General features: G+C 37.9%; 2 protein-coding genes and 2 long non-coding RNA genes across 5 annotated transcripts; 1 reads left to right on the top strand and 3 right to left on the bottom strand.

The window, feature by feature from the left end:
- Positions 1–9,568: 9,568 nt before the first annotated feature.
- LOC115490404 lies at positions 9,569–10,609 on the bottom strand. Its single transcript, XR_003956425.1, has 2 exons — positions 10,475–10,609; positions 9,569–9,652 (listed from the first exon to the last, which is right to left on the bottom strand). It is a non-coding gene; the product is annotated as an uncharacterized LOC115490404 (long non-coding RNA).
- Positions 10,610–10,750: 141 nt separating this feature from the next.
- Olfr13 (olfactory receptor 13) lies at positions 10,751–11,683 on the bottom strand. Its single transcript, NM_146652.1, has one exon. It carries the CDS (start codon positions 11,681–11,683, stop codon positions 10,751–10,753), a length of 933 nt encoding a protein of 310 aa, NP_666863.1.
- 1700024N05Rik (RIKEN cDNA 1700024N05 gene) lies at positions 10,813–23,217 on the top strand. Of its 2 annotated transcripts, none has more exons than NR_126471.1 (4): positions 10,813–11,107; positions 16,046–16,133; positions 21,895–22,042; positions 22,887–23,217. It is a non-coding gene; the product is annotated as an RIKEN cDNA 1700024N05 gene (long non-coding RNA). The 2 variants fall into 2 exon arrangements; NR_126472.1 differs by lacking the exon at positions 10,813–11,107 and adding an exon at positions 13,355–13,477.
- Positions 17,679–18,611, bottom strand: Olfr437 (olfactory receptor 437). Its single transcript, NM_146296.1, has one exon. The coding sequence runs from the start codon at positions 18,609–18,611 to the stop codon at positions 17,679–17,681; it is 933 nt and encodes a 310-aa protein (NP_666408.1).
- Positions 23,218–24,750: the final 1,533 nt, after the last annotated feature.

Below are 24,750 nucleotides of genomic sequence, written 5' to 3'. Positions count from 1 at the left end.
GTTGTATTGTAGGTAGTTTGTAGGTTGTATTCTGAGCTTTTGGGCTAAAATCCACTTATCAGTGAGTACATACTATGTGTGTGTGTGTGTGTGTGTGTGTGTGTGTGTGTGTGTGTGTGTTTTGTGTGTGTGTGTGTGTGTGTGTGTGTGTGTGTGTGTGTATGTGTCTGGGTTACCTCACTCAGGATGATATTTTCTACATCCATCCATTTGCCTGTTAAGTCCATGAAGTCTTTGTTTTTAATAGCTGAGTACTACTCCATTGTGTAAATATACCACATTTTCTGTATCCATTCCTTTGTTGAGGGACATCTGGGTTGTTTCCAGCTTCTGGCTATTATAAATAAGCCTGCTATAAACATAGTGGAGCATGTATCCTTGTTATGTTGGAGAAATTTTTGGTATATTCCCAGTAGTGGTATATAGCTACTACTACCAAAATAACTATTTCCAGTTTTTTGAGGAAGTGCCAGATTTATTTCCAAAGTGGTTTTACCAGCTTGCAGTTCCACCAGCAATGGAGGAGTGTTTTTCCTTAACATTCTCACTAGCATCTGCTGTCACCTGAGTTTTTGATTTTAGCCATCCTGATTGGTGTAAGGTAGAATCTCAGGGTCATTTTGATTTTGATTTCCCTGATGACAAAGGATGTTGCAAATTCTTTAAGTGTTTCTTAGCCATTTGAGATTCCTCAGTAGAAAATTCTTTGTTTATTTCTGTACCCCATTTTTAAATAGAGTTATTTGGTTCTCTGGAGACTAACTTCTTTAGTTCTTTGTATATTTTGGATGTTAGCCCTCTATTGAATGTAGGGTTGGTAAATATCTTTTCCTAATCTGTGGGTTGCCATTTTGTCCTATTTACAGTGTTCTTCCTCTTACAGAAATTTTCTAATTTTTATGTATAGCCATTTGTCAATTGTTGATCTTAGAGCATGAGCTATTGGTGTTTTGTTCAAGAAAATTTCCCCTGTGCCTATGTGTTCAAGGTCCTTTCCCATTTTCTCTTCTCTTAGGCTCAGCATATCTGGTTTTATGTGGAGATCCTTGATTGACTTGGTCTTGAGCTTTTTACAAGGAGATAAGAATGGAACAATTTGCATCCTTGTACATGCTCATCACCACTTGACACAGCACAATTTGTTGAATATGCTATCTTTTCCCCACAGGATGGTTTTGGTTTCTTTGTAAAAGATCAAATGATCATAGGTGTGTGGGTTTATTTCTAAGTCTTCAATTCTTTTCCATTGATCTACCTGCCTGTCTCTGTACTAGTACCATGCAGTTTTTATCACTATTGCTCTGTAGTAGAGCTTCAGGTAAGGGATGATGAATCCCCTAGAAATTCTTTTATAATTGAGAATGGTTTTCACTATTCTGGGTTTTTGTTATTCCAAATGAATTTGAGAATTGCTGGATTGGAGGAAAGATATTCTTTAAATTTGGTTTTGTCATGGGATATCTTGGTTTTTCCATCTATGGTAATTGAGTGTTTTGCTGGATATGGTATCCTGGGCTGACATTTTTGGTTTCTTAGAGTTTGTATGACATCTGCCTGAGATCTTCTGGCTTTTAGAGTCTCTATTGAGAAGTCTGGTGTAATTCTGATTGTTCTGCCTTCATATGTTACTTGGCCTTTTCACCTTACAGCTTTTAGTATTCTTTCTTTGTTCTGTGCATTTGTTGTTTTGATTATTATGTGACAGGAGGAATTTCTTTTCTTGTCCAATCTGTTTGGTGTTCTACAGGCTTCTTGTATGTTTATGGGCATCTCTTTCTTTAGGTTAGGGAAGTTTTCTTTCATAATTTTATTGAAGATGTATACTGTCCCTTTGAGTTTGGAATCTTCCCTCTTTTATACCTATTATCCTTAGGTTTGGTCTTTTCATTGTTTCCTGGATTTCTTGAATATTTTGAGTGAGGAGCGTTTTGCTTTTAGTATTTATTTGACTGTTGTGTCAATGTCTTCTATGGTATCTTCTATGCCTGAGATTCTCTCTTCTATCTCTTGTATTCTGTTGGTGATGCTTGCATCAGTGACTCCTGATCTCATTTGTAGGCTTTCCATCTCCAGTGTTCTCTCCCTTTGTTTTTTCTTTAATGTTTCTATTTCCATTTTTAGATCCTGAATGCTTTTGTTTAATTCGTTTACCTGTTCTGTTTTGCTTTCGTGTACTTCTTTAAGAGATGTTTGTGTTTTCTTTTTAAGGGCTTCTACTTGTTTACCTATGTTCTCCTGAATTTCTTTAAGGGAGTTATTTATGTCCTTCTTAAAGTCCTCTATTATCTTCAGGAGATGAGATTTTTATATCTGAACCTTGCTTTTCTGGTATGTTAGGTTTTCCAGGGCTTGCTGTTTTGGCAGAAGTCGGTTATGGGATTTCTATTGCTTATGTTCTTGTGCTTGCTTCTAGCCATCTGGTTATGTTTAGTGCTAACTGGCCTTCCTGTCTCTAATTGGAGCCTGTCTCTATTGTGATCCTATGATCCTGTGATGCTGAGATCCTGGGAGTCAATCTGACTTTGGTTGTGTGCAGAGTAGGTGGAGAGCCAGAGCCCCGGGTCTTCTCTGGGCAGCAGTGCAAACTGGAGGGAACATGTGCCTCTGGATCGGCAGGGGCTTCTGCATTCCCTGGGTCCCAATGGTTACCAGTTATGCTGGACAGTGGGGCAGAGGTTGGAGGCCTCACCTGAGGTCCTGGGTGTGTCAGAACTCCTAGGTGTCAAGCTGACTTTTTTCCAATCCTGGAGTTGGGAACATAGACTTAGTTTGACCCTGCCAGCAAGGTGAAATAATTGTCCTTGATATGTCTGGACTCAGACAACTCTTTCTTTACAACAGAAATGGTTCAGCTATTGGGAAGGCCTCAGCTTTCCTTGTTCCTGGACCTTAAAATTAGTTTGTCCTTATGAGTAAATGGAGTCAGAAAATGCTAGGGTAATATTTAGAATATGTTTCTTCTGGTTGTTTCTAACAATATTATATATTTTTATCTATATCTATATCATCTATCTATATCATCTATCTATCTATATCTATCTGTCTGTCTGTGTGTGTCTGTGTGTACAAAATGTGTATTGTTTGTGAGGAGCAGGTGTGGCAGCAGTCCCAAGATAGCGCCTGGGACTGCAACTAAGTCTTATGACTTGCACCTGACTTCCTCATACACCTGAAAATAAGCCACGACCATCGTGAGAGCTGCGCAGGTGCACCATGATGCTGGAGGTGTAAACAAGTCCATATTTGGTGGAGACATGCCCCTGCCGCCCTGATTGGCTGAAGCTGTGTGCCTGGTGAGGTGGCATGGCCTGCCGTGAGTGGATGGGGGCTGAGAGTATATAAGAGTGAGAGGCCGGGGTTCAGGGGAGAAAAAGATGAAGGGAGAGAGATGAAGACAGGATCGACCTAAGACAGGAGCCATGGCCGATGGACAGATTTGCCCAGACCTAGTCCAGCATCATATTACTAAACAAAAAGGGAGGAGATGTAGGAAGCCAACTCTAAGATGGCGCCAGGTGCCAGGTGTGCCATTGTCATAAACAACATCAGCGCATGTTTAAGTCCGAGTCTGGCACCAACCCCTCCCAAGCGGGTGCATGCAAATTAGGTGCCGGCAGACTGACCAATCCCAGGAGGACACAAAGCCTTTCCCTGTGCTGGAGAGTATATAAGCAGACCTCCCTGGGTTCCCGGGGTCCCTGTAGCAGCATTGAGGCGTTCCTGCAATAAAGGCTGTTGAGAAGAATCCGAACTTGTTGTGTCTTCCTTGCCGGCAGAGGTGGGCGCAACAATTGTCTTGAAAAATAGAAAAAAACTAACATTTGTTACTTTGGCAACTGGTTCACCAAGTGATTGACAGAATCACTAATTTACTACATCTTTCTATTGGAACCCATAGAAAATAGGGCATTTTGTGTTTCATCAACTGTATTTACAAGCTCAACATAGTGTAAGTACTCCAGGATTTGAAAGCTGGAAATGGCAGGTGTCTCTGTGTAAACATTCACAGAAAAAATTTCCTGTGTACCATCTGATCAGATCATTCCATCTATATTTCTTTTTAATAAAAGATCCTAAAGTAAAAATAAGATAGAGCCTCTTTTTATTGTTAATCAATCCTTTATATTTGCAACACATGTCAAATCTGAAATTCATAATACAATAATTTGCTACTCAAACAGCAGCTGTTCTCATCATCAAGAATTTTTATGATCTTAATAAGTGGTGCAGTATGGTGGTGCATAATTTTAATCACAGCGTTAGGGAGTCAGAGGCAGGCAGTCTCTGGGTTGGAGGCCAGCCTGGTCTATAGAGTGAGTTCCAAAAAAGGTGGGGAATGCTCATATTCTTTACAAGTAGGCAGTGGAAAATATTCATAAATTGACAATTCACTTTATCTGTCATTTGATAAATTCTTTCACTGTAAAATGAGTGATAAAATACTCTCTTCCTTGATTGTATGCTAAGTTGGGGAATTTAGCTTTTTGATAATAATTTCCCCAAGAAGTTTTGTTGACATTCAATATGGTTTTGAGTGCAAACATTTATTAGAATGGTTATAAGCTCAAAATAACTTAAAGTTTAGTTACCTTCCCACAAACAGTGTGAGGTATAATCCTGAGTTCATTTGATTTCCTAGTTTAACTGTCATCACTACACAGTGTAATTTAAAAAAAAAATGTTCCCTGAAAAAGTTAGCATGAGAGATAGAATTGCATTCTGGAAGAAAGACACTTGCAAAATCCATACACAATGGATGAGAATAACAATCCAGAGGCAGAAACAAGTCGACATATGGAAAGATGGGACTGGAGGGTTTAGGGACTTCTCAAAGGCCACTGTTGTTGGATACAGACTCCTAGTGGCAGGACAGAAATATTTTGTCAAATGATCAAATTAGTAAGCCCAGATATGGTTAGTTTTATGAGATATGTACAAGGAGAAAGAGTGTAAAAAAGGAAGAGAAGGAAGAGGAGGAAGAGGAGAACAAGGAGAGGGAGGAGGAGAAGGAAGAGGAGGAGGAGGAGGAGGAGGAGGAGGAGGAGGAGGAGGAGGAGGAGGAGGAGGAGGAGGAGGAGAGTGAATATCAAGCCTGAAGGTAGCACTCATTAATGTAAGCATTAGGGATGGGAGCTAAGGAAACAGGAAACACAAGGATGCTATCTACTTGGTGAATGGATATCTGTAGGTTGTAGAGATGGGCATGGTGATTAGTTACCAATAATCTTATCAATAATGACCTTTGATTCTCTGATTAGGTCTTCTTGCTGCAATTTCATGTTTTTCAACTATCAGGTAATAACTCCTTTTCTTGAACAAATATCTCTACAGGAAATAAAAAACAATTATTAGAAGAATTATGTTGTTGTTACAATTATGTTTTGAATTTTAAATAAGCTGTATTTATGTATTATAGCTTGTGTGCTTTAGGTCTAAAGTGTATTGACTAGATCCTGACCAATGAAATTCCCTTTAAGCAAGTTTTGGGGCAAAATATGCTTTTGCTTCAAACAACAGATATCTCTTATTTTTATTTGAGGAAAGAAATGGCCAGATGTGGAAATACCCTAAATAAATACTCTCTCTCTCTCTCTCTCTCTCTCTGTATAATAGGTTGGTTTTGTGTAAGGATATAATAATTTTTGGATGGTTGCTAAAGTGATTTTTTTTTAATTATTACTTGAGGCCCCAGGGGGTGGGGAGGCTGGGCAGGGGATGGGGGAGAGGTGGTGTATTCTCTTGGAGACAGGGAGGAGGAGGGATGGGATGAGGAACTGTGGGAAGGTAGACCGGGAGAGAGGGTAATGACTGGACTGTAAAAATAAGTAATAAAAAGTTACATTTATTTATTTTTATTTTATGTGCATTGATGTTTTGTCAGCATGTGAGGATCTTACATCCTGGAGTTACAGACCATGTGGGTGCTGGGACTTGAACCCAGATCCTCTGGAAGAATAGTCAGTGCTTTTAACCACTGAGCCATCTCTCTACTCCCAAAGTGCCTCACTTTTTTATTTAATAAAATTTATTAAGTTTATTTAATTAATTAACTAGTGTGTGTGTGTGTGTGTGTGTGTGCCACTGCATACATGTAGACATCAAAGAACAGTTTGTAGTTGTTTGTCTCTCATTTCATATTGTTGGTCTCAGGGATCAAACTCAAATGGCCAGGCTGATGGCAGGCAGGCGCCTTTACCAGCTGAGCTATCTGAACGCTAATTGTTTTTCTTAAATACACAAAATTCTGGACAGCCAACTTTAGGATTGAAAATGTCAGATGCCTGAGCATCTTTTCAGCCCTGCCACTCTGTTTTCAGCTTTGATAAAGCAGCCGTGTGGTGCTGTTTGTTTCAAATCCCTGACAAGTTATACATACTTGTTAGATGTGAAGTCAGTGAAGGAATACAAATGACTACTGTGTTTTGAGATTGGTTTCATTTAAAATGAAATCTACTATACTTGTATTGAACTTCCAGCAGGAAGTAAGTCCTAGAATTTTTGAAATACTTCACTCCTGTGACCTGTATTAAAGTAAGACCATTAAAATCTGATAAGAACAGTGCAAGGCTTCACAGAATGTATGGCACATCACAGAGTGTTTGGCACTTCACAGTGTTTGGCACTTGAATCGAGTATACACTGCTCTTTTTATCTTTTTCTTTTCATAGCTGTGTGAAAATAAAAGAGAACCAAACATTCATTTTCTTCTAATCTGCAGGGATTGTTAGCAGCCAGGCATGGATTGGGGAGCTCAGAGGTCCCTGCTGCTCAAAGCTGTTGATAGATTCAGAGAGATGGAGAGGCATTGCCTTCAGCTGTGCATCTGCTGGCGAGCTCACCAGGTTTCCATGGTTAGTTACAATCCAGTGTTCACAAAATGGTCCTGCTTAAATTAAATTTGCCACAGAACAAAATCAAAGACAGCAAGTAACCTGGCATAGGGAGGGGGAAGAATTCAACAGAAGCAAGAGGGGTATAGTATCACCAGTGGCTGCTTCTCCCTTGGGGTAGTCAGGCTAGTTGCCTCACCGGGCTGGAGTTGAGGGAGGGAAGCTTAGCCAAGCATAGATAGATGCAGGCAGGTCTTAGTGGTGAATGTGAGGTGAAAACACACACTCAGGGCTTCAGAGAACTGGTTCAGTTTATAGGGGCTAACAAAGGCAAACTTTGGGGGTGGGTATACATCATTGGCAGAGGCCAGGGTGCTGTGGATGCCTCATTTCTACGAGAAGGATTTGCAGGTGCAACTGGACAGACCTTATAAAGGGAAAGGACACTTAACCTGGCTACCAGCTCCTCTGGTGAGGTAAAGGTGGGAGGCACAGGGCTATGTGCATGGGGGCATGCAGGCACAGGGCAGAGGGGAGAGCAATCCTACTCCTGCCCATCTCAGGATGAGATTTATGGGTTATGGACATGCCTGGACCCCACTCTTACTCCAGGCATGGTCCTCTCAGTACCTTGGCTCCCTGGGCCTGCAGCTAGGAGAGAATGGGAGGAGATAATAATCAGAATGCATTAGATACACATATAATGTTGTCAAAAAGCAATCTCAACTAATAAAACAATCAAACCTCTAAGTTTAATGAACTATCAGTCTCTTCCCTACAGTATTAGGTATGGGTAAAGCAGAATTCATAAAACAGTCCAACATTGTTTGCCGGTTGTTCAGCTCAAAAGAAGCCTTTTCATTTGTAAGTAATAAGGAAGAATAAAAAACTAATTAGATTTCTTGCTTGCATAGTTGTAAACATAGACTTTGACAAATTATCCTAAGGAGCAACAATTGATGCAGCAAGTGTTTTTCTAGGAGCTGAGATTATCCTGGATGAGTAAGGACTAGAAAACCAGTCTCACTAATTACAATCCATTCCATAATTCCTTGGAGGCTGGTAATAATTGATTTTCTGTTGAGTGCCTCTTATGTACCAAGTACTGTAAGAATACAATTGGAGAGGGAAAGAAAAATTATGATATATAATTTAAGAGGGAAAGGGAAACTTATGATACAAACATTACCTATAAAATTGTTCTGAAAAGAAAATTTAGGTGTAGTTGTGTATCGCACCCTTCTCCCTCTTTGTTGTGATACCTTAGACACACAGTGTCTTCCCATTTTCTTTCCATCCATACCCCCAAAGATTCATTTTCAGTACTACAGAAGATATATTTATTTATTGAGTACATTCTAGGTATGTCTATAAAGCTATGCTCAATGGAAGGTTAGTATAACACACACACACACACACACACACACACACTTACTTAGTAATCATTTGGATTTATATTCCATTGCAGCAAATGTATAAACACAGCATGTGTTTTGACAATGTTGACAAGAATTAGATTAACATTTAAAAATAACTGAAATGTATTAATTACATGGGAGCAGAGCATCATTCCATAAGGTGTCCTACTATAATTTTTATTAAGAAAATTATTCTACATATTTCATATAGACCTATAAAGTGTTTATGTCAGTGAAGTGACAGTTGAGTAAAGGCTAGATTCAACAACTTGTCTGGGAGGAATTAAAGGGAGAGTAAGTTCAGGGAAGGGCTCAAGGATCTCAGAAAGGGAATCAGAGGGGAGCTTTCACGAGCCCTATCTCCTCAGAGCTTCTATATGGCCACAGAACCCTCACTGCGGTGCCTTTCTGAAATATAGCAGAAACCTCAGGAAAGGAGGTTTTATTCTCCGGTGGCTCACTCTGTTTAACAGCTCTTGAGGATCACAGGAGGCAAAGGGTCATGAGACTCATGCATACCCACCTTTGCTAGGAAGCAGAGACAAACAGTTGTGTTTTTCTATCTGTATTCTCACCCCCAGCAGGACACACATTAGGAAACATACACAGCCATTCAGCACACCCAGGAGATGGCAGCTCTCATTACAGTTCTCATATACTTGGCATTATCTGTCCTCAAGATTCCCAGAATTGCACTGTTCCCAGTCTCCAGATGGTTCTGGTAAAGCTGTCAGGGGACAGGAGCAATCTCTGAGTTCCTAGAATCCACCGTGCAGTTTAGCTTCTCCTTGATGGAGCCTGGATTCCTTGGGTTGTAGAAGAAGTGGGAAAATAAATCCTAAGTTACATATCATGGTGGGGAGGTACTGTGGGAGCTTGAAGGAAGGCAAAGGTAGGACTGAGGAATCTGAGATGGGATAAATGTTTCTCATGGGACATGACTTTGGGGACTTTCTTCTAGGGCACAAACCTCCCATAGAGGTGATTTGCTGTGAAGTGAAGAGATTCTGACTTCAGGCCCTCAAAGGAGGAAGGAAAAGTCTCTTTTGCGCTGAAAAAGTATAGTTTATCTATGGAAGACTTGTACTTAAGATACTGTTATATTACTCATAGTCTACTTTGCTATTTTTACTGGACACAGAGATGTCACAGTGTTATTATGGCAGACAATCATGGAATGTACAAACTGCTTCTTATAGCATAACCTTATGGGGAAATTTGTCATAATTATCCAGTTCTTAGTGTATTACAGTTTATGTTCCCATTCTACTCACTCCTGTGATTGCAATCATACACAACAATGACAAATAACAGCAGTGGTTAAGGGAAAATCTTGGTGCTTTACTGGTCATTCATAAATAATGCAACTCCTTTTGTTATGTTGTGTTTCAGGACATCTGCAAACTGTGGAAATAAAGCAATTCACATTTAAGAGGAAGCATTTAACAAAATAGCACATTTGTGGAGGCGGTTATTTTAGGACATTGTTCCATAGCCAACACTGTTTGGTCACTGTAAAGTTATCTGAAGGTATAAGATCAAAGCATTCGATGATGTTAAGAAACTAAGTATGGATGTGTATGTCATGAAATACACACACACACACACACACACACAGAGTTTGTTTTGTCACACACATACACATGTTTGGAAGATTTTAAAACTGAATAAGCTCATTCCACAATGTTTATTCTGGACCAAAAACCAAGAGATGCTTGGGATGATTTTCACCAAAGGTTCATGTTAAACAATAGAAACAGTCAGTGACCCTATTTTCTATAACCAAATAGATTCTGATATGTACTGATGTGAGCTACTGTGCTCAAACTTATATCCTCTACAGGGAGGGAGGGAGGAAGAGAAGGGGTGGGGGGAGAGGGAGAGAGGGAGGGAGAGAGAGAGAGAGAGAGAGAGAGAGAGAGAGAGAGAGAGAGAGAGAGAGAACAGATTTATTTGTCCTAGAATGGATTTTCAGAAATAGCCACAAGCAGTCATCCAAGCTTTCCTGCTCCATAGATTGTAAGTGTCTGAAAAACATGGTACAACAATCATTTTTGGCTAAAGCCATGGCCTGAAAAAATGCAATAGAATTCTCCCTTTCAACCACAAGAATTTTATAGCTTTCACTAAACTAATAGAGATGTGAACCTTAAAGAGAAACATAACATGAAGTCATTCCCAATTTTCCATCACAAAAGGCATTTTAAAGTCTTCTGGAAGGCTTACTGTTGGACCAGTTGGCATCATGACTTGTAGGGTCTCTGAAAGGAACTCTTCTGAAACTGTGTCCACGAAATTTTGGTTTGAACTAATATACCACATTCTATTATTTTCAGTGCTTGAAATTATAGATTTCTAGAATTCCTCCCACAGCTACTGAGTCAGTCATCTAATGGATGTATTCAATGCTAAGTAAAGGTAATGCATATGCTCTGGATGGTTAGAACCCTCTTGAGAGGGTAGCATTCTCTGTCACAGTGAAAACATGATGCTATAAACTTGTCACAAAGCTCTCTGTGTCCTCAGCACTCTTTTCAATGTATTCTTCACGTCAGAATTCCTGAGACTATAGATCAAGGGGTTGAGCATAGGGTTAAAAAGACTGTGAAACAGCAAAAGATATTTCTTCTGCTCCTTTGGGCTCCCGTGTCTGGGTCCAACGTACATGACAATGGCGGTACCATAAAACAATCCGACCACACAGAGGTGGGAGGAGCAGGTGGAAAAGGCTTTCCTTTGACCCTCTTCTGACTGGATCTTCAGGATAGCACCAAGGATACATGCATAAGAGACCACAATTGAGGAGAATGGCCCCACAAGGACAGACACTGCCCCAGCCAGGACCATCGTCTCATTGAGGTGTGTGTCTGCACAGGCAAGTTTGAGGATAGCTGTAATTTCACAGAAAAAGTGGTTCACTTTCTGAGACACACAGAAGGGTAAGGGTAAAAGTAACACGAGGTGGATCAAAGACAGCAGAACACCAATAATCCAGGAAGTCACTGCCATGGTGCTGCAAACTCTCCAGCTCATGATGGCAGAGTAACGGAGTGGGTGACAGATTGCAACATACCGGTCATAGGACATCACCACTAGGAGAAGGCATTCTGTGATAGCAAATGTCAAAAAGAGAAAAGTCTGTGTCATACAACCAGCATAGGAAATGGGCTTCACTGGATCTAAAAGGTTCACCAGCATCTGGGGCACTGTGTTGCAGGCATAGGCAATGTCAACGATGGCCAGATGAGACAGGAAGAAGTACATGGGAGTGTGGAGTCTGGAGTCCAGGCAGATGAGCCCCACGATGGTTCCATTCCCCAGCAGGGTGAAGGCATAGAAGAGGGAGAAGAGGGCAAAGAGGAGCATCTGCATCCTCGGGCTGAGAGGAAATCCCAGGAGGATGAACTCTGTGATTAATGTCATATTGTTTCCCATATCCCTATGACAGAGGAAACTGAATTCATGACTGGCTTAAGAGTAGACTTAAGTATGAATTTGTATTAACTTACTTCATATCTTTTGTATGTTAGCAAAATAAAGACACAGAATGGAATTTTTGGTTTAAATGGAGCTTTAAAGATTTATTTTGATACATGCACATATATTTTAAAATTATTACTATTGTGAATATGTACATGTTTTTTTTTGTGTGGGTGCATTACACATAGATGAAGAAATTTGTGGAGTTGGTTTTCTCCTCATAGCCTTCTGTGATGCTAACTTACATCCCTGAGTCATCTTGCTGCTTAACAATTTTAACATTTTTGATGAGTCTAAAATTTCATAACAAGTATACCCATTTTAATGTTAGTCAACATTTTGTTTGATTCTACAGGTTACACTACAATTTTCAAATAAATCTACATATTTTGGATTACATTATTCAGTTATTTATTCCCTAATTATTTTTACTTAGAAAAAATGATGGGCCTGCATTTCACAACTGCATTGCTTTCAGTATTGACTGGAAAGGGGTCAGTCAGGTGGAGTATTCCAAGGTTAATTATGCAAAACAGCCTCATTCCCCATCATTCACTCCCACAGACATTTCCCACTGTACAATAAAAACCTCACCAAGTACTTTCTATTTAAGTGTAAAGGCTTAGATTCAGTGAAAACCCTTTTTGTCACTTAGTGCTTCACAATTAACATTTCGATGAGCATTTTGGTTTGTATTGTGCTGTTTTTCAGGCATGACAACAGAATTAGTGCCCTTGTTTTTTTGGCTCTCAATATTGACAGATACTCTAAACACAGTTTTAGGTGCCATCTCTGCAGGTGGCTTGAAGTGGCTAATTTTCTGTTCGAAATGCTACAGAAAATTTTGCCACTGCCTAATGGGACCACATCATCTCTTTATCTTTTTAACTCCACAGTAAAAAATTCGAACACAAACACACTCCCCCCTGCTCTGCTGCATGCATTTCATCCTATTATTTTATGTGAATTTCACTTACCTGGATGTATAGCAATGAGTAATAATCCTCCAATTAATTAGGCACACTATTCTATGATTGAAAGATCTCATTAATCAAAACATCTAATTTATCGTTGACCTCTCTTAATACTATCAGAGAAGTAAGTAGCCCAGAAAGGTGAAAATAAAAACATATACAGGTCTTTATTGATTTCCCACTATTTTTATAACTTTATTCTTAGTGTAGAGGTATAAATAATTAAACTATTACCTCCCCATTGTTCATATTCTATTTGGTATCATAGTAAGTTTATACAAAATAAACACACATTTGTATACTTACATGACAAGTCCTTATAAATGTCATTCTGAGCCCATTAAAAAACTTAATTTGTTCATAATGCTTTTTAGAAATTCATTTAGAACACAAGCCTATTTTTCATTTAAAAAAACACTCTAAGAGCCAAAAATAAACACGAATACATTGATTGCAATTCTGTACTAACATATTACTGTGTAATATGCCAATAGACATTTGTATGTCTTATCAATTTTTCTTATTGTAACTGCCAAAGGGCAGAATTTGAACACTAAGAACAAGTGTAATTTTGTGACAATAAAGGCAAACATACAATGGAAATTACATCATAGATCATCAGAACTTACCAAACAATTGAGGAAGCCTGGGTGTCTAGAGAAGGCTGCTGTAGAAGGACCCACCCTAGTAAACCTTCATTCAGAAAATGTAAACATTTTTGTGATTCTGTGATGACGTTGGAAGCCTTGCTGCTCGTTTCAAACTGATAAAGAAGGTCTATGGCTCTTCAAGTTGCTTTTTAGAAGAGAAAGCTGTGTGAATTTATTACCTCCACAGGTCACCTTTTCAATTGTCATGAGAGCTTTATGTAGTGTGTGAAAAAATTATGGTTCCTTTAGAGACAGGAAGAATCCACCCACTGTAATTCTAGCCCACAGAGGCTTACTCTTTCTATTTCTGTGCCTGATGAAGCTGTATATATAAGACTTTCAGATCCTATGGAAGAATATTTGTATTTTCATAAATAATAGGACATGCTTGTACAAAGTCATGCCTGAGACCATAGCTACATCAATATACAGATTGTTGTAGCTTTGTGAATTATCGATTCGTTTCAGTCTTCTTGCTTCTAAGATGTATACTGGCAAATGAAGAGATTATTCCTGGTTATTGGCTGTGGATAAAATCTTAAATTAATCCCTTCAGCCATAAATCCTTTAGACTGAGTTCCAAGCTAATTGTAAGGCAGTAGGAAAGTGAGCTTAAATGAAAAGGTCTAAATTATTGAATGGTATTTAGGAACCCAACCTTTCATCCCTAAGCACAGATCTGGAGCTGTGTAAGTAGGGATGTAGAGGCCCTCGGACTTGTAGATCCATCTGTTGTTGGACACCACATTTGTTCCCAACTTAGCTATTACTGTGAACAGTACTGCAATAAGCATTAATGTGTGATTATGTCTGTGATATGTTGACTTGGAGTCATTGCATAAATATTCAGGAGTAGTATAGCAGGGTCAGATTATATCTGTATCTGTGGGTTTAAATGAATAAAACTTTGTAGTGCATATGCCTCCTTTACACTTACTTATAAAGCAGTGAATACATCCAGAAAGTCTTAAGGTCAATAGTCTATTTCTTAGATACTTCTTTTAAAAATAATATTTCTTAATCTTTTACAATTTCATATATGTATATGATGTTTCTTATATACACACCTTCTACTATCCCATCAGCTCCCCTCAGGCCCTTCCATCACATCTCTGTCCCACTTTCATGTCTCTATTATTTACTTTATTTATTTATTCATACACTTAGTTCAGTTAGTGTTGTTCATATGAGCATGCCATGAGATCACGCTCTGGTACATGGCAGAAAATGAGTCTCAGATCCTTAGCAGCTATCAAGTGTTAACGTCTCTATAGGTAAAAGTGGGGCCTTGGGATACCTTTGCCTCTTTATGCTGACATTTTTTTTTGTTTTATGTATTTATCTATTTAACATAATTTTTATAGGTCTACTTTGTGTAATAAACCTATCCCCAAGCTGCTCTTTCTTTCCTTCCTTTCACTTTTTACCCTTCCTCCCCTCTCCCTCTTGCCTCATTTATTTCCACTCATTTTATTCCCCTGTATTCACTTCTAATGCCATTTTATAGACACATTCATGGTTTTATATGACCAAAGAAAATCCAAGAATCACAAATGAAAGAAAACACATGACTTTTGTCTTTCTGAGACTGGCCAAACTCCCTTAATACAACTATCTCCAGTTGCATGCATTTCCTTATAAACAGCAACTTTATTCTTCTTTTCTGTTTGAAAAAGATTTCCTTTTCTTACATATACACTCTTTTCTTGTTCATGTTTCTGTTATTGGAGACTCTGTTTGTTTCTATCACTTAGGTGTCATGAACAATGCTGTAATAAACATTGATGCACAACTATCTCTGTGATGTGCTGGAATCTTTTACATAGATACCCTCCTCCTCCTCCTCTTCTTCCTCTTTCTCCATCTCTTCCTTCTTCTCTTCTTTATATCTGTAGTTGCTAGACTAGTTTACATCTACCTAACTCATCAGCATTCTGTGTTGGCTCTGTTTTTCAAATGATCCAGAATGTAACTTCATCTAGTCTTTATTATTGCTACCCTTGTCTCTGCCACCTTCTTTTATCATCTGTGTTTTTGCAAGAGCCTCTTTAGTTTAACTCAGCTTAGGATCTGTAGTGATCCTGTTAAATTATGGGATCTATTGTTACTCTTCTGCTCACAGCTCTTTTATGATTTTCTGACTCTGTCCTAGCTTTATAAAATCATGTGCTGGGATTTTTAAGTTGTGTGATCCTGCACAGGTAACCATAGCTTTTGTGTGCTCATGTGCATAGTGACAATATTTCAGCATTTCACAGCATACCTCTATTATCCATCTCTTATATTCTTCATTTCCCTCTTCTGAAATTTTCCCTGAGCCTTGGGGGCTAAGAAAGGGTGGTACAGATGAATGCTGAGCTGTAGATGGGATGTCTGTTAGATTTTTGAGAAACTTCCTTATTGACTTCCACAGTATCTGGACTGGTTTCTATTTCTATCAGCAGTGTATAGGAGTTTTCTGTGTCCACATCTTTGCCATCATTTGTTGCCAATGATATTTTTAATGGCTGGCATTATAAGTGCAGTAGATTGAATCTTAATGTATTATCATTTAATTGTCTTCCTTTTCATGTGATGAATAAAAGGAATGTAGGATAATACTCTTAAATTTGTTCCCTTTAAGTTGAAAGGAAATCATCTGGTCTTTAACAGTTATTATTTTAACTATGGTGTTTCCATGTAACCCTTTACAGATTAAAGAATTTGCCTTGTGTTCTGAGCTTGTTGAATGTGTGTTTCTTATGAGAAAGTGATCAACTTATCACTTACTTTTTAATAAAGGTAAGGAGAGATTATATTTTTCCTTTATTTATTTAACATTTCGCAGTACATTGATTGCGTTGCATATGTGCAAACTACTGCACCCCTGCAATAAATCTCACTTGGTTATAGTATTTGATGCTTCCTGTTTTCAGGTTCTGGTTTCTGGTTTGGGTTGAGACTGTGTATATACAGAAGGATAAAATGGCCTATAATTTGTATTTCCTGTGATGTCTTTTTTATTAATGACACTGACCTCACAGAAGGACTTGGTAAATGTTCTCTTTCCTTCTATTTAAAAACTTCTATGAAGAAATAATATTAGTTCTTCTTTTAAAGCTCTGCTGTAGGTTGCCAAGCTACTGATGTGGTCTATAGCTATATCTGGTAAGATTTAAATTTATTAGTTTATTTTTATATGCTATCAATCTATTTTGGATCATTTAATACACTGGTAAATTCAGTATTTATAGAAAAGTTTCTCTACAGTTGTTCAGAGAATTGTCTCACAGTTCTTTACATATTTGCTAAATTGGAAATGATGTTTCTTTACAGTGGTAATTTTAGTGTTATTTGGTGGTTTTCCACTTGTATTTGCTTGTGTATAAGCTTGTGTGTGAATGTGTGGACTGGCTAGAGATGTGAGTATTAGGGACCCTATTTTAACACTCTCTGCTGAAACAGGGTCCCTTATTGAAACAGAAGTTTCACTGTCAGCCATCAAACTTTAGCAATTCTTCTGTTTCTGACCCCTAGATCTTTGGGGTACAAAAGTGTGTACAGCCACACCCAGCTTCTCTTGTATCTGTGTTGAGATCCAAACCTTGGTCCTCATGCAGCAAATGTTCTTCGTGACTGAGCCACCACTCCAGCACTTCATCCCTATCTATTCTGTAGACTTGCTGCTGGTCAATCAAGCTACTATTTGGCAATTTTGTCGATTAAAAAAAAACCATTAGCTACCATTAGTTATATCATTTTTCAATTTTTGATTTTATTTATATATGTTCTAGCCTCTAATATTTTATTTCTTCTGTTTTCTCTGGTGTTTAATTAGCTTTACTTAAAAATTAATAATTGGAGACAAAATGTGAATAATTGATGCAAATTTGAGTGAGGAATAGTGTTTCAGTCTCTCCCAGTCTGTAAATAAAAGTGGCTCTCAATATTGGAATTCAATCTAGAAATTGGATTCATAGAGTCCATTATAAATACATAATTTCCCTGTTATTTGGACCTATTTCCAGAGCTAGAATTTGAGCAATTACAATATTTTAAAACAAGAATTCCAACAAGGCACAGTAGAACAAGTCTCAAACTCCAGGACTTGGGAGATAGAGGCAGGCGTACTTCTGTGAATACAAGTCCAGCCTAATTTATAGAGTAAGTTCCAGGATACCCAGAGCCACATAGTGATAATCTATCTCAAAAATAAGTAAACAAACAAACAAACAACAAGAAATAAATAAAATCATTCTTCTAGTTGGGAAATCTCCTTGACTTTTGCTTTAGTTAACCACATGTTTCAGTAGCATGGCCCTATCCAACTCACATTCTCTGTGCCCCTCACACAGATCTCTTCTTCTGCAGTGCTCTGTGGAAGGCTTCCTTCACCTGGGTGTTCCTCAGACTATAGATGAGGGGATTCAACATTGGGTTAAAGAGACTGTGGAACAGTGACAAAATTTTCTCCTGCTCCTCTCGCTGATCAGAGTCAGGGACCATATAAACCAACATGGCTATACCAAAGAAGAGCCCCACCACACAGAGATGGGAGGAACAGGTGGAAAAGGCCTTCCTGCGACCCTCCTTTGACTGCATTTTCAGGATTGTCCAGAGGATGTGCGTGTAAGATACAAGCATTGAGCAAAGGGGTCCAACTAAGACGAAAACACATGCAGCTAGGATGACGATTTGGTTGATCAAAGTGTCGGCGCAGGCCAGCTTGAGAACAGCCAGGATTTCACAGAAGAGGTGGTTTATTTCCTGGGGCCCACAAAAGGGCAACCTTAGCAGGAGAATTGTGTGTGCCACAGAGAGGCTAAATCCACATGACCAAGATGTGACAGCCAGGGCCACACATACTTTCCAACTCATGATGACAGTGTAGTGTAGGGGGTGGCAGATGGCCACAAACCTGTCATAGGACATGGCTGCCAAAATCAAGCACTCCGAAGCGGCAAAGGCCAAATACAAGAATGTCTGTGTGATGCATGGGGCAAATGAGATGGTTCTTTTCTGGTTTATAAGGTTGGACAACATCTTGGGGACATTGTTGGAAGCATAGGATATGTCAAGAATGGCCAGATGAGAAAGAAAGAAGTACATAGGGGTGTGCAGCTTGGGGTCCAGGCAGATGACTACTAAGATTATTCCATTTGCGAGCAGGCTGAAGATGTACAGCAGGGAGAAGATCCAGAAAAGGAACATTTCTATACCTGCGCTGAGCTGGAGTCCCACGAGGATGAAGTCTGTGACCCATGTTTGGTTGGCTCCCATTCCTATATGAGAGCTGGTGTAGTGGTGATGTGAGACTGAAAGCCCAGAGCTAAACAGTAAATGAAAACTGAATTTACTCATTGTAAAACAAGTACAGAGTCAGTTCAGTGCTTCCTCTTATTTCACACTTCCTGGCAGCCATTATGATTCTGAAACTTTATTAAGAAAAGCACATTCAAATAGTTAAAAAGTATATTTGCCAGGCAGTGATGGCACACACCTTTAATCCCAGCACTGGGGAGGCAGAGGCAGGAGGATTTCTGAGTCTGAGGCCAGCCTGGTCTACAGAGTGAATTCCAGGACAGCCAAAAACCAAAAAAGTATATTTAGAATTATGCAAAGAACTCTCATGTACATTCACTCAGATTCACCATACAGTGATGTCTTTTTGATCATATACTCTGTCTCTACACACTTAATATTTTGAGCCATTTGAATTTGTAAGTATAGAAATTTTATAATTCTATAACTATAACTATAAAAATCAAGAAAATTCAGTGCCTACATCTTTGTTTTCTCTAATATCTCTACCCACACTGGACCTAGTCTAATCTTTCACATTATATTTAATATAATCTCTCCTTAGTATCTTTGTAATTCATATATGTCCTTGGCCTTTATGTGTTTTTCTAAATATTAACATTTTGAACAGTAAATAGGAGATTTTTAGTAGGATGTCCCTGAAGTTGAAAATTTGAATATTTCTCATGTTTTGATTTAGATTATTCATTTTATACAAAAAGTGTCCTCAATGCATTATGTATGGATACAAGATGCTAATTTTTCCCTTGTTGAGAAAAACTTAAGTTGGATCATTTGATAAACACAGTTCTTTCCATCTATTTCCATTGTACAGATATTATTTTTTCAAAACAATTTCTTGGATATCTACTAACAGTTATAAATACATTAATTTCATTGTATAGCAGACATATATATCTTTCAATTTTTTTGTTTTAGCTATTATTGGTTATCTTGTTAACTCAATTATTGGTAATAATAATGGAAGATATATATATTTATTTATATTTATACACACAGTGGAGTTGTCTTATTTCATGAAATTCTATTGTAGTCATAGGATTTTAAGGGCTCAATCAATGCAGTCCATTCACTTATATATGAAAGTATCTATTTCAAGTCATCTGAATATCAAGACAGGAAAATATCTAGGCATATTATGGATTACTACTTAAGTAACCAGCCAGAAGGGTGTTCAATCTAGCAGTTGTTATCTTGTAATGACGATATTCTATATTGTCATTACTCTATGAATAAAATGAGACAATAATCTATATTGTCTCATTTTAATAGTGAATCCCAATGAGACAATAGTTCTTTATACTTTGATGAAACACATCTAGAACCAACTTTGTGAGCATTCTTATCTTGGCATGATACTAGATGCTATTTTAAAAAAATTACCTTAAATACCATTCTTTACAAAGCTGATATGCAACCTGGTTTGTGATGTGTAGTCATTGGTTACTAAGATGAAATTCTTACCTGTTCTACATTCAACTCACTCCCTAGTCAAGGAAAGTGGCTTATTTTATGCAAACTTTGTGCTTCTTACTTTTCAAGATGCATGTGGTTACACATGAAATGACTATCTCAGTGCCACTTTTTATACTTCTTGTCTAGATGTCATTATACCTTGATTAGAAAGAACAGGACACACACACACACACAGACACTAGGGTTTTTCTTTTCAATTCCAGTTTCTAGCTTTAGAAGAAATTCTGCTTCTAGGAAGGATGAGGTTTGGAACACTTTGACTCAGCACTCACATTAAACAGTAAGGGGAGTCTGTACCAATATGGAAAATACAAGTTAACAAACTTTTAACATTTAAAATACTGGTTGTTCATAATTTCATTTTTATCATATGTGGCTTTCATCAATGTTTTGTAAAGCAGACAGTGCAATTCCAGTTATGAATTAAATATCTTATGCTATGTCCTACATATGTCAATGAAATGTATTATATTGTATACATCAATTAAGGGTCATATTTATGTGTAATGATATCTGTTATGGACTGAGTGATGAATTCCAAGGGCTATATTCACATCCTATCTTAGTAGACTCCCTTTGCAGATGTGATTTTTTTTTGTACACATTAAAAATATGAACTTTAGAGAGGCTAAATAATATCTTATATATGCTTTGAATTTATGCTCTGAGAAAGTTTCATAGGAAGAATTTTGGAGCTTTTGGAGGAAATACTTTATAGTTACATGAGAGTAGACTTGAAGATACACGTATTATCGTCTCATAAACTTTTACAATCACCAAGCTTAGGTGAAAAAGATCAGTTGTATAAATTTCTTTGAGAAACACATTCTCAATGATGCAGAGAGATGAAATAACAGATTCTTTAATTTCCATAAATGTATTGGATATATTGAGGAGAATAATAGCTAATGTGTGCAAAACTATTTTGGGTAGAATTAAAGAATATTCCTATATTATGCTAAGTAGAGAAGAGTAACATCTGCATTAAAGATTTTTACTCACTTACTTTTAACTTCTCAGCAAAAAGAAAACAATACTATTGAAATTATTCAAGAATATTGAAAATATTGCTATCTCATAGGAAGATTAATGCCTAAATTTTTATATTTGCAATAAATTGAATAAAACCACATCAGTAACAACAAAAAAAGGTTTTTATGGTGAATTTGAATAGTTTTTCCTCAAAACCAGCAGTTCTCAACTGGTGAGTTGAGGCCTCCCTTTAAAGATCATCAGAAAACACAAATATTTACATTATGATTCATAATAGTAGCATAATTACAGTTATAAAGTAGTAACAAAAATGTTATGGTGTTGAGAACCACTGCCCTAGATAGACTTGCCACCAAGAGTTTTTACCCAGCTTGGAGTTTGATTTCTTTTTCTGTACAGTTGGCTGATGGCTCATTCTCTGTTTTTGTCTCTCTCTCTGTTTCTCACTCTGTTTCTCTCTCTCCCTCTCTCTCCCTCTCTCTCTCTCTCTCTCTCTCTCTCTCTCTCTCTCTCTCTCTCTCTTTCTGTGTGTGTCTGACTCTCCATCTCTCTTTATGCCAGAAAATGATTCTACTTCAAGTCTAGTAGTTATCACAATAGTATGTTAAGTAGAAATATTTGAAAATTAAGTAATTACATGACAAATTCATTTAGCAAACTGATTCAGAAAACAAATGAGTACAACAGGTACTCAATTCTTTGAAATAGGTTTTCTGGACATTAATATCTTCATTTAATCCATTAAAAATAAGGTCGTCTTTGACTATTTCAGGTTCTGGAGGTGCTTCATTCTTAGGCCTCCTCTCTTTAAGACAGTTGTGATGCTCTGTTCGCTATGGTCACATCACAGTAGATGACAGAGGGTGAGGGATGCCAGTGAGTATGGGGGACCCCTGTGTACAGCACAGCAAGACAATAAGGTGAGCCATGTTTTTCTAATTTCTTGCAATGCACTCTGAGTCAGGGCCTCACCCAGGAATGACAGCCTTTTGACACTGCTGTGGTGATTTCTAATGCCGTGTTTCTACTGTTGTGTTTCAGCTACCCACACCAAAAGCCACTTTCCAGTTCAAACGAATCTCTTTAGTAAGAAGAGATGTTAGTACTGGATATTTTGAAGAAGATACTTTGAGTTAGAAGGAACACCATAGAGAAGAGAACCATACCTCTAAAACATGTGTAGAATTCTATTCCTCCTGACAGCCTTCAGGAGATGAAATCAAATATAGGACGATAAAGGGACTCACTGAAATGTCTCCAAAGAACCCCAGGTGCATAGTTCAATTTACAGTCAGAGGACAAAACACTTCTGTGTCTCTAGCGAGAGTTCAAATTCCCAGAGAAACTATATGACATCATAACAATGTATCTTCTCCCTGAGGGGTGGGCAGGCCAGCATCTTCTGTTTAGAAGACAAAAAAAAAAAAAGATTGTACCTAATGAGCTTGAAGAACAACGTCTAGACCAGCCAATTACTTTTCCACAATCCCTCAAGTCTCTAGAAGATAATGAAACTCAGATAAAGCCAAACACAATATCCAATCTTTTGCAGTTGTTACAGTTTCATGGCTTTGTGTATCATTAGATCTGTTCTTCCTGAGATGATAGAACTCTCCCAGTGCCAGCGTGTACCTTTTTTTCTTACAGTGATTGTGAAGGATTGCAGACAGCAGCTATGAGCAATAGTATTGAGTACCCGTTACACTTCAGACAATGCACTGAGATCTTTCTGTGATCTCTGAATCTTAATTTCATTTCTCTCAGTGTATAGCCATGAGGACCGACACTGAAAACTATTATCTCACTGTGGCTCGAGGACTCTGAGAATGATGGAGAAGTTTCCAGAAGATCAAGAGGATCAAAACCATTTACATAATGATATTTTGACAAACTTTGTCCATTTTCTCTGGCATTCTCTCATGTGTACATGCTGAAAATTGAAGATACGAAGTAGAGCTGACTATTAAAGCCAAACTTTAAAATTTATAAAATTGTGAACTAATGAAAATTTTCTGACTTTAATACAATAACAGTTTCATAAATGACAACATTTATACTCAATATATGCATGTGTAAATAAAGATGAATTCAAAGTAAAATTTTCAAAAACCTCTGCTTTAATTTCTATTATAAATATCAATTCCAAAACTTCCTTAAGGTCCTTAGTAACTCTTAAGAGTATAAAGATATTCTGAGACAGAAGCATTGGAAAATAATTGCAGTAAGTGATAAGCCACCACTTTAGCAAGGATTAGAGTTACAAACATATGATCTTCAGATATTATTAGCACCAAGACGGAGGTTATGACTTAGTTGTTAGAATGGTTGCCTGTCATGCATAAAGTTCTGGGTTGAATCTCCAGCACCACATAAAACCTGAAGTGGTGGCACAGGTTTGTAATCACAGCACTCAGGAGCTAGAGGCAAGAGGATCAGAGGTCAAAGTCATCAATAGCTATATAGAGAGCTTGAAGCCAAACTGGAGTACACAAAATCCCATCCCAACAAAACAAAACAAAACAAAACAAAACAAAACAAAACAAAACAAAACAATACCCCAGTGGATCCATTTTTATGTTATTGCTATAAGAAATAAAAAAAAGCCACATTTTTATCTCAGACTTATTGGTTCCAAGCTTTGATATTAGCCCAATTACCAACTCTGGATCTTATGTCTACCTATTCGCTGGAGGTATGTGGTCCAGCTCCAAATTAAATGGTTTTTGGGAAAACTGTAAGCCTTGTGATAATAGGGTTGAAGTCTATCAGAGATCGCTCTAAGCTCCTTGTAGCCACTCTCTAGTTACACATTATTCCACGTGTGTTAATTACTTTTGTGTTGCTATGACAATATACCCAACAGAGGCAACTTAAGAGATAGAAGATTTATTTTGTCTCATGATTTGAGAAGACACAGTCTATTATGGCAGAGGAGGCATACCTGAGTTCATGAGTGTGTGACAGAGGAAACAGAAAGGGCTAGGCTAGATACAAGAGTGCTGGTCACTCCCAAATTCCCCACACTCCCAGTGACCTAACTGTCATACAGGCTCTCCTCCTAAAAGTTCCATATATGTCATAATAGTGATATAAACTGGGGACCAACTGTTCAAAATATGAGTCTGCAGCGTATCCTCAAGACTCAAGCACTGTGCTTCTCCATGTTCAACCAAAAAATGGTTTGCTGAGGTTTTTCGCATATTGCAGGTCTCTCTGACTTCTTCCTTTGCCACCTGATAAAGAAACCATCTGGTAGTTACAAGGCTCAGCTGTTTATCACCAGTGTCCAGATTAGCACTTTAGACACAGCTGTGCTCAAGCTGTCTATGATTTTGATGGTACACAAGTATTGATGTGTTGATGGTATGAAAGCAGCAATAATATAACAATGATGATTTCAAATTCAAATTCAGATAACAACCATTTAAATTGGTATGTTTTACTCTGTGATGTGATTATTGGGATGTAAGTAAATTTTTTCTTTGGATCCCAGGTTTATAGAATTTTAACTGAATTAACACTTATTGGACATTCTATTTAGTATTCTTTGACCCAGGCTATCTTTTGAGAATTATAATGAGCATTTATCTTTAGGGGCTTATAGAACATATACAATGGTAGTGTCAGT

This window comes from Mus musculus, chromosome 6, assembly GCF_000001635.26.
Source record: "Mus musculus strain C57BL/6J chromosome 6, GRCm38.p6 C57BL/6J".
NCBI classification, from domain to species: Eukaryota; Metazoa; Chordata; class Mammalia; order Rodentia; family Muridae; genus Mus; species Mus musculus.
The sequence above is the reverse complement of the archived record's forward strand: the minus strand, read 5'-3'. Positions and strand labels throughout refer to the sequence as shown.

Excerpts from the sequence above, each read along its gene's own strand:
- Olfr437 (NM_146296.1), bottom strand. The coding sequence starts at position 18,611 with ATGGGAGCCAACCAAACATGGGTCACAGACTTCATCCTCGTGGGACTC.
- Olfr13 (NM_146652.1), bottom strand. The coding sequence starts at position 11,683 with ATGGGAAACAATATGACATTAATCACAGAGTTCATCCTCCTGGGATTT.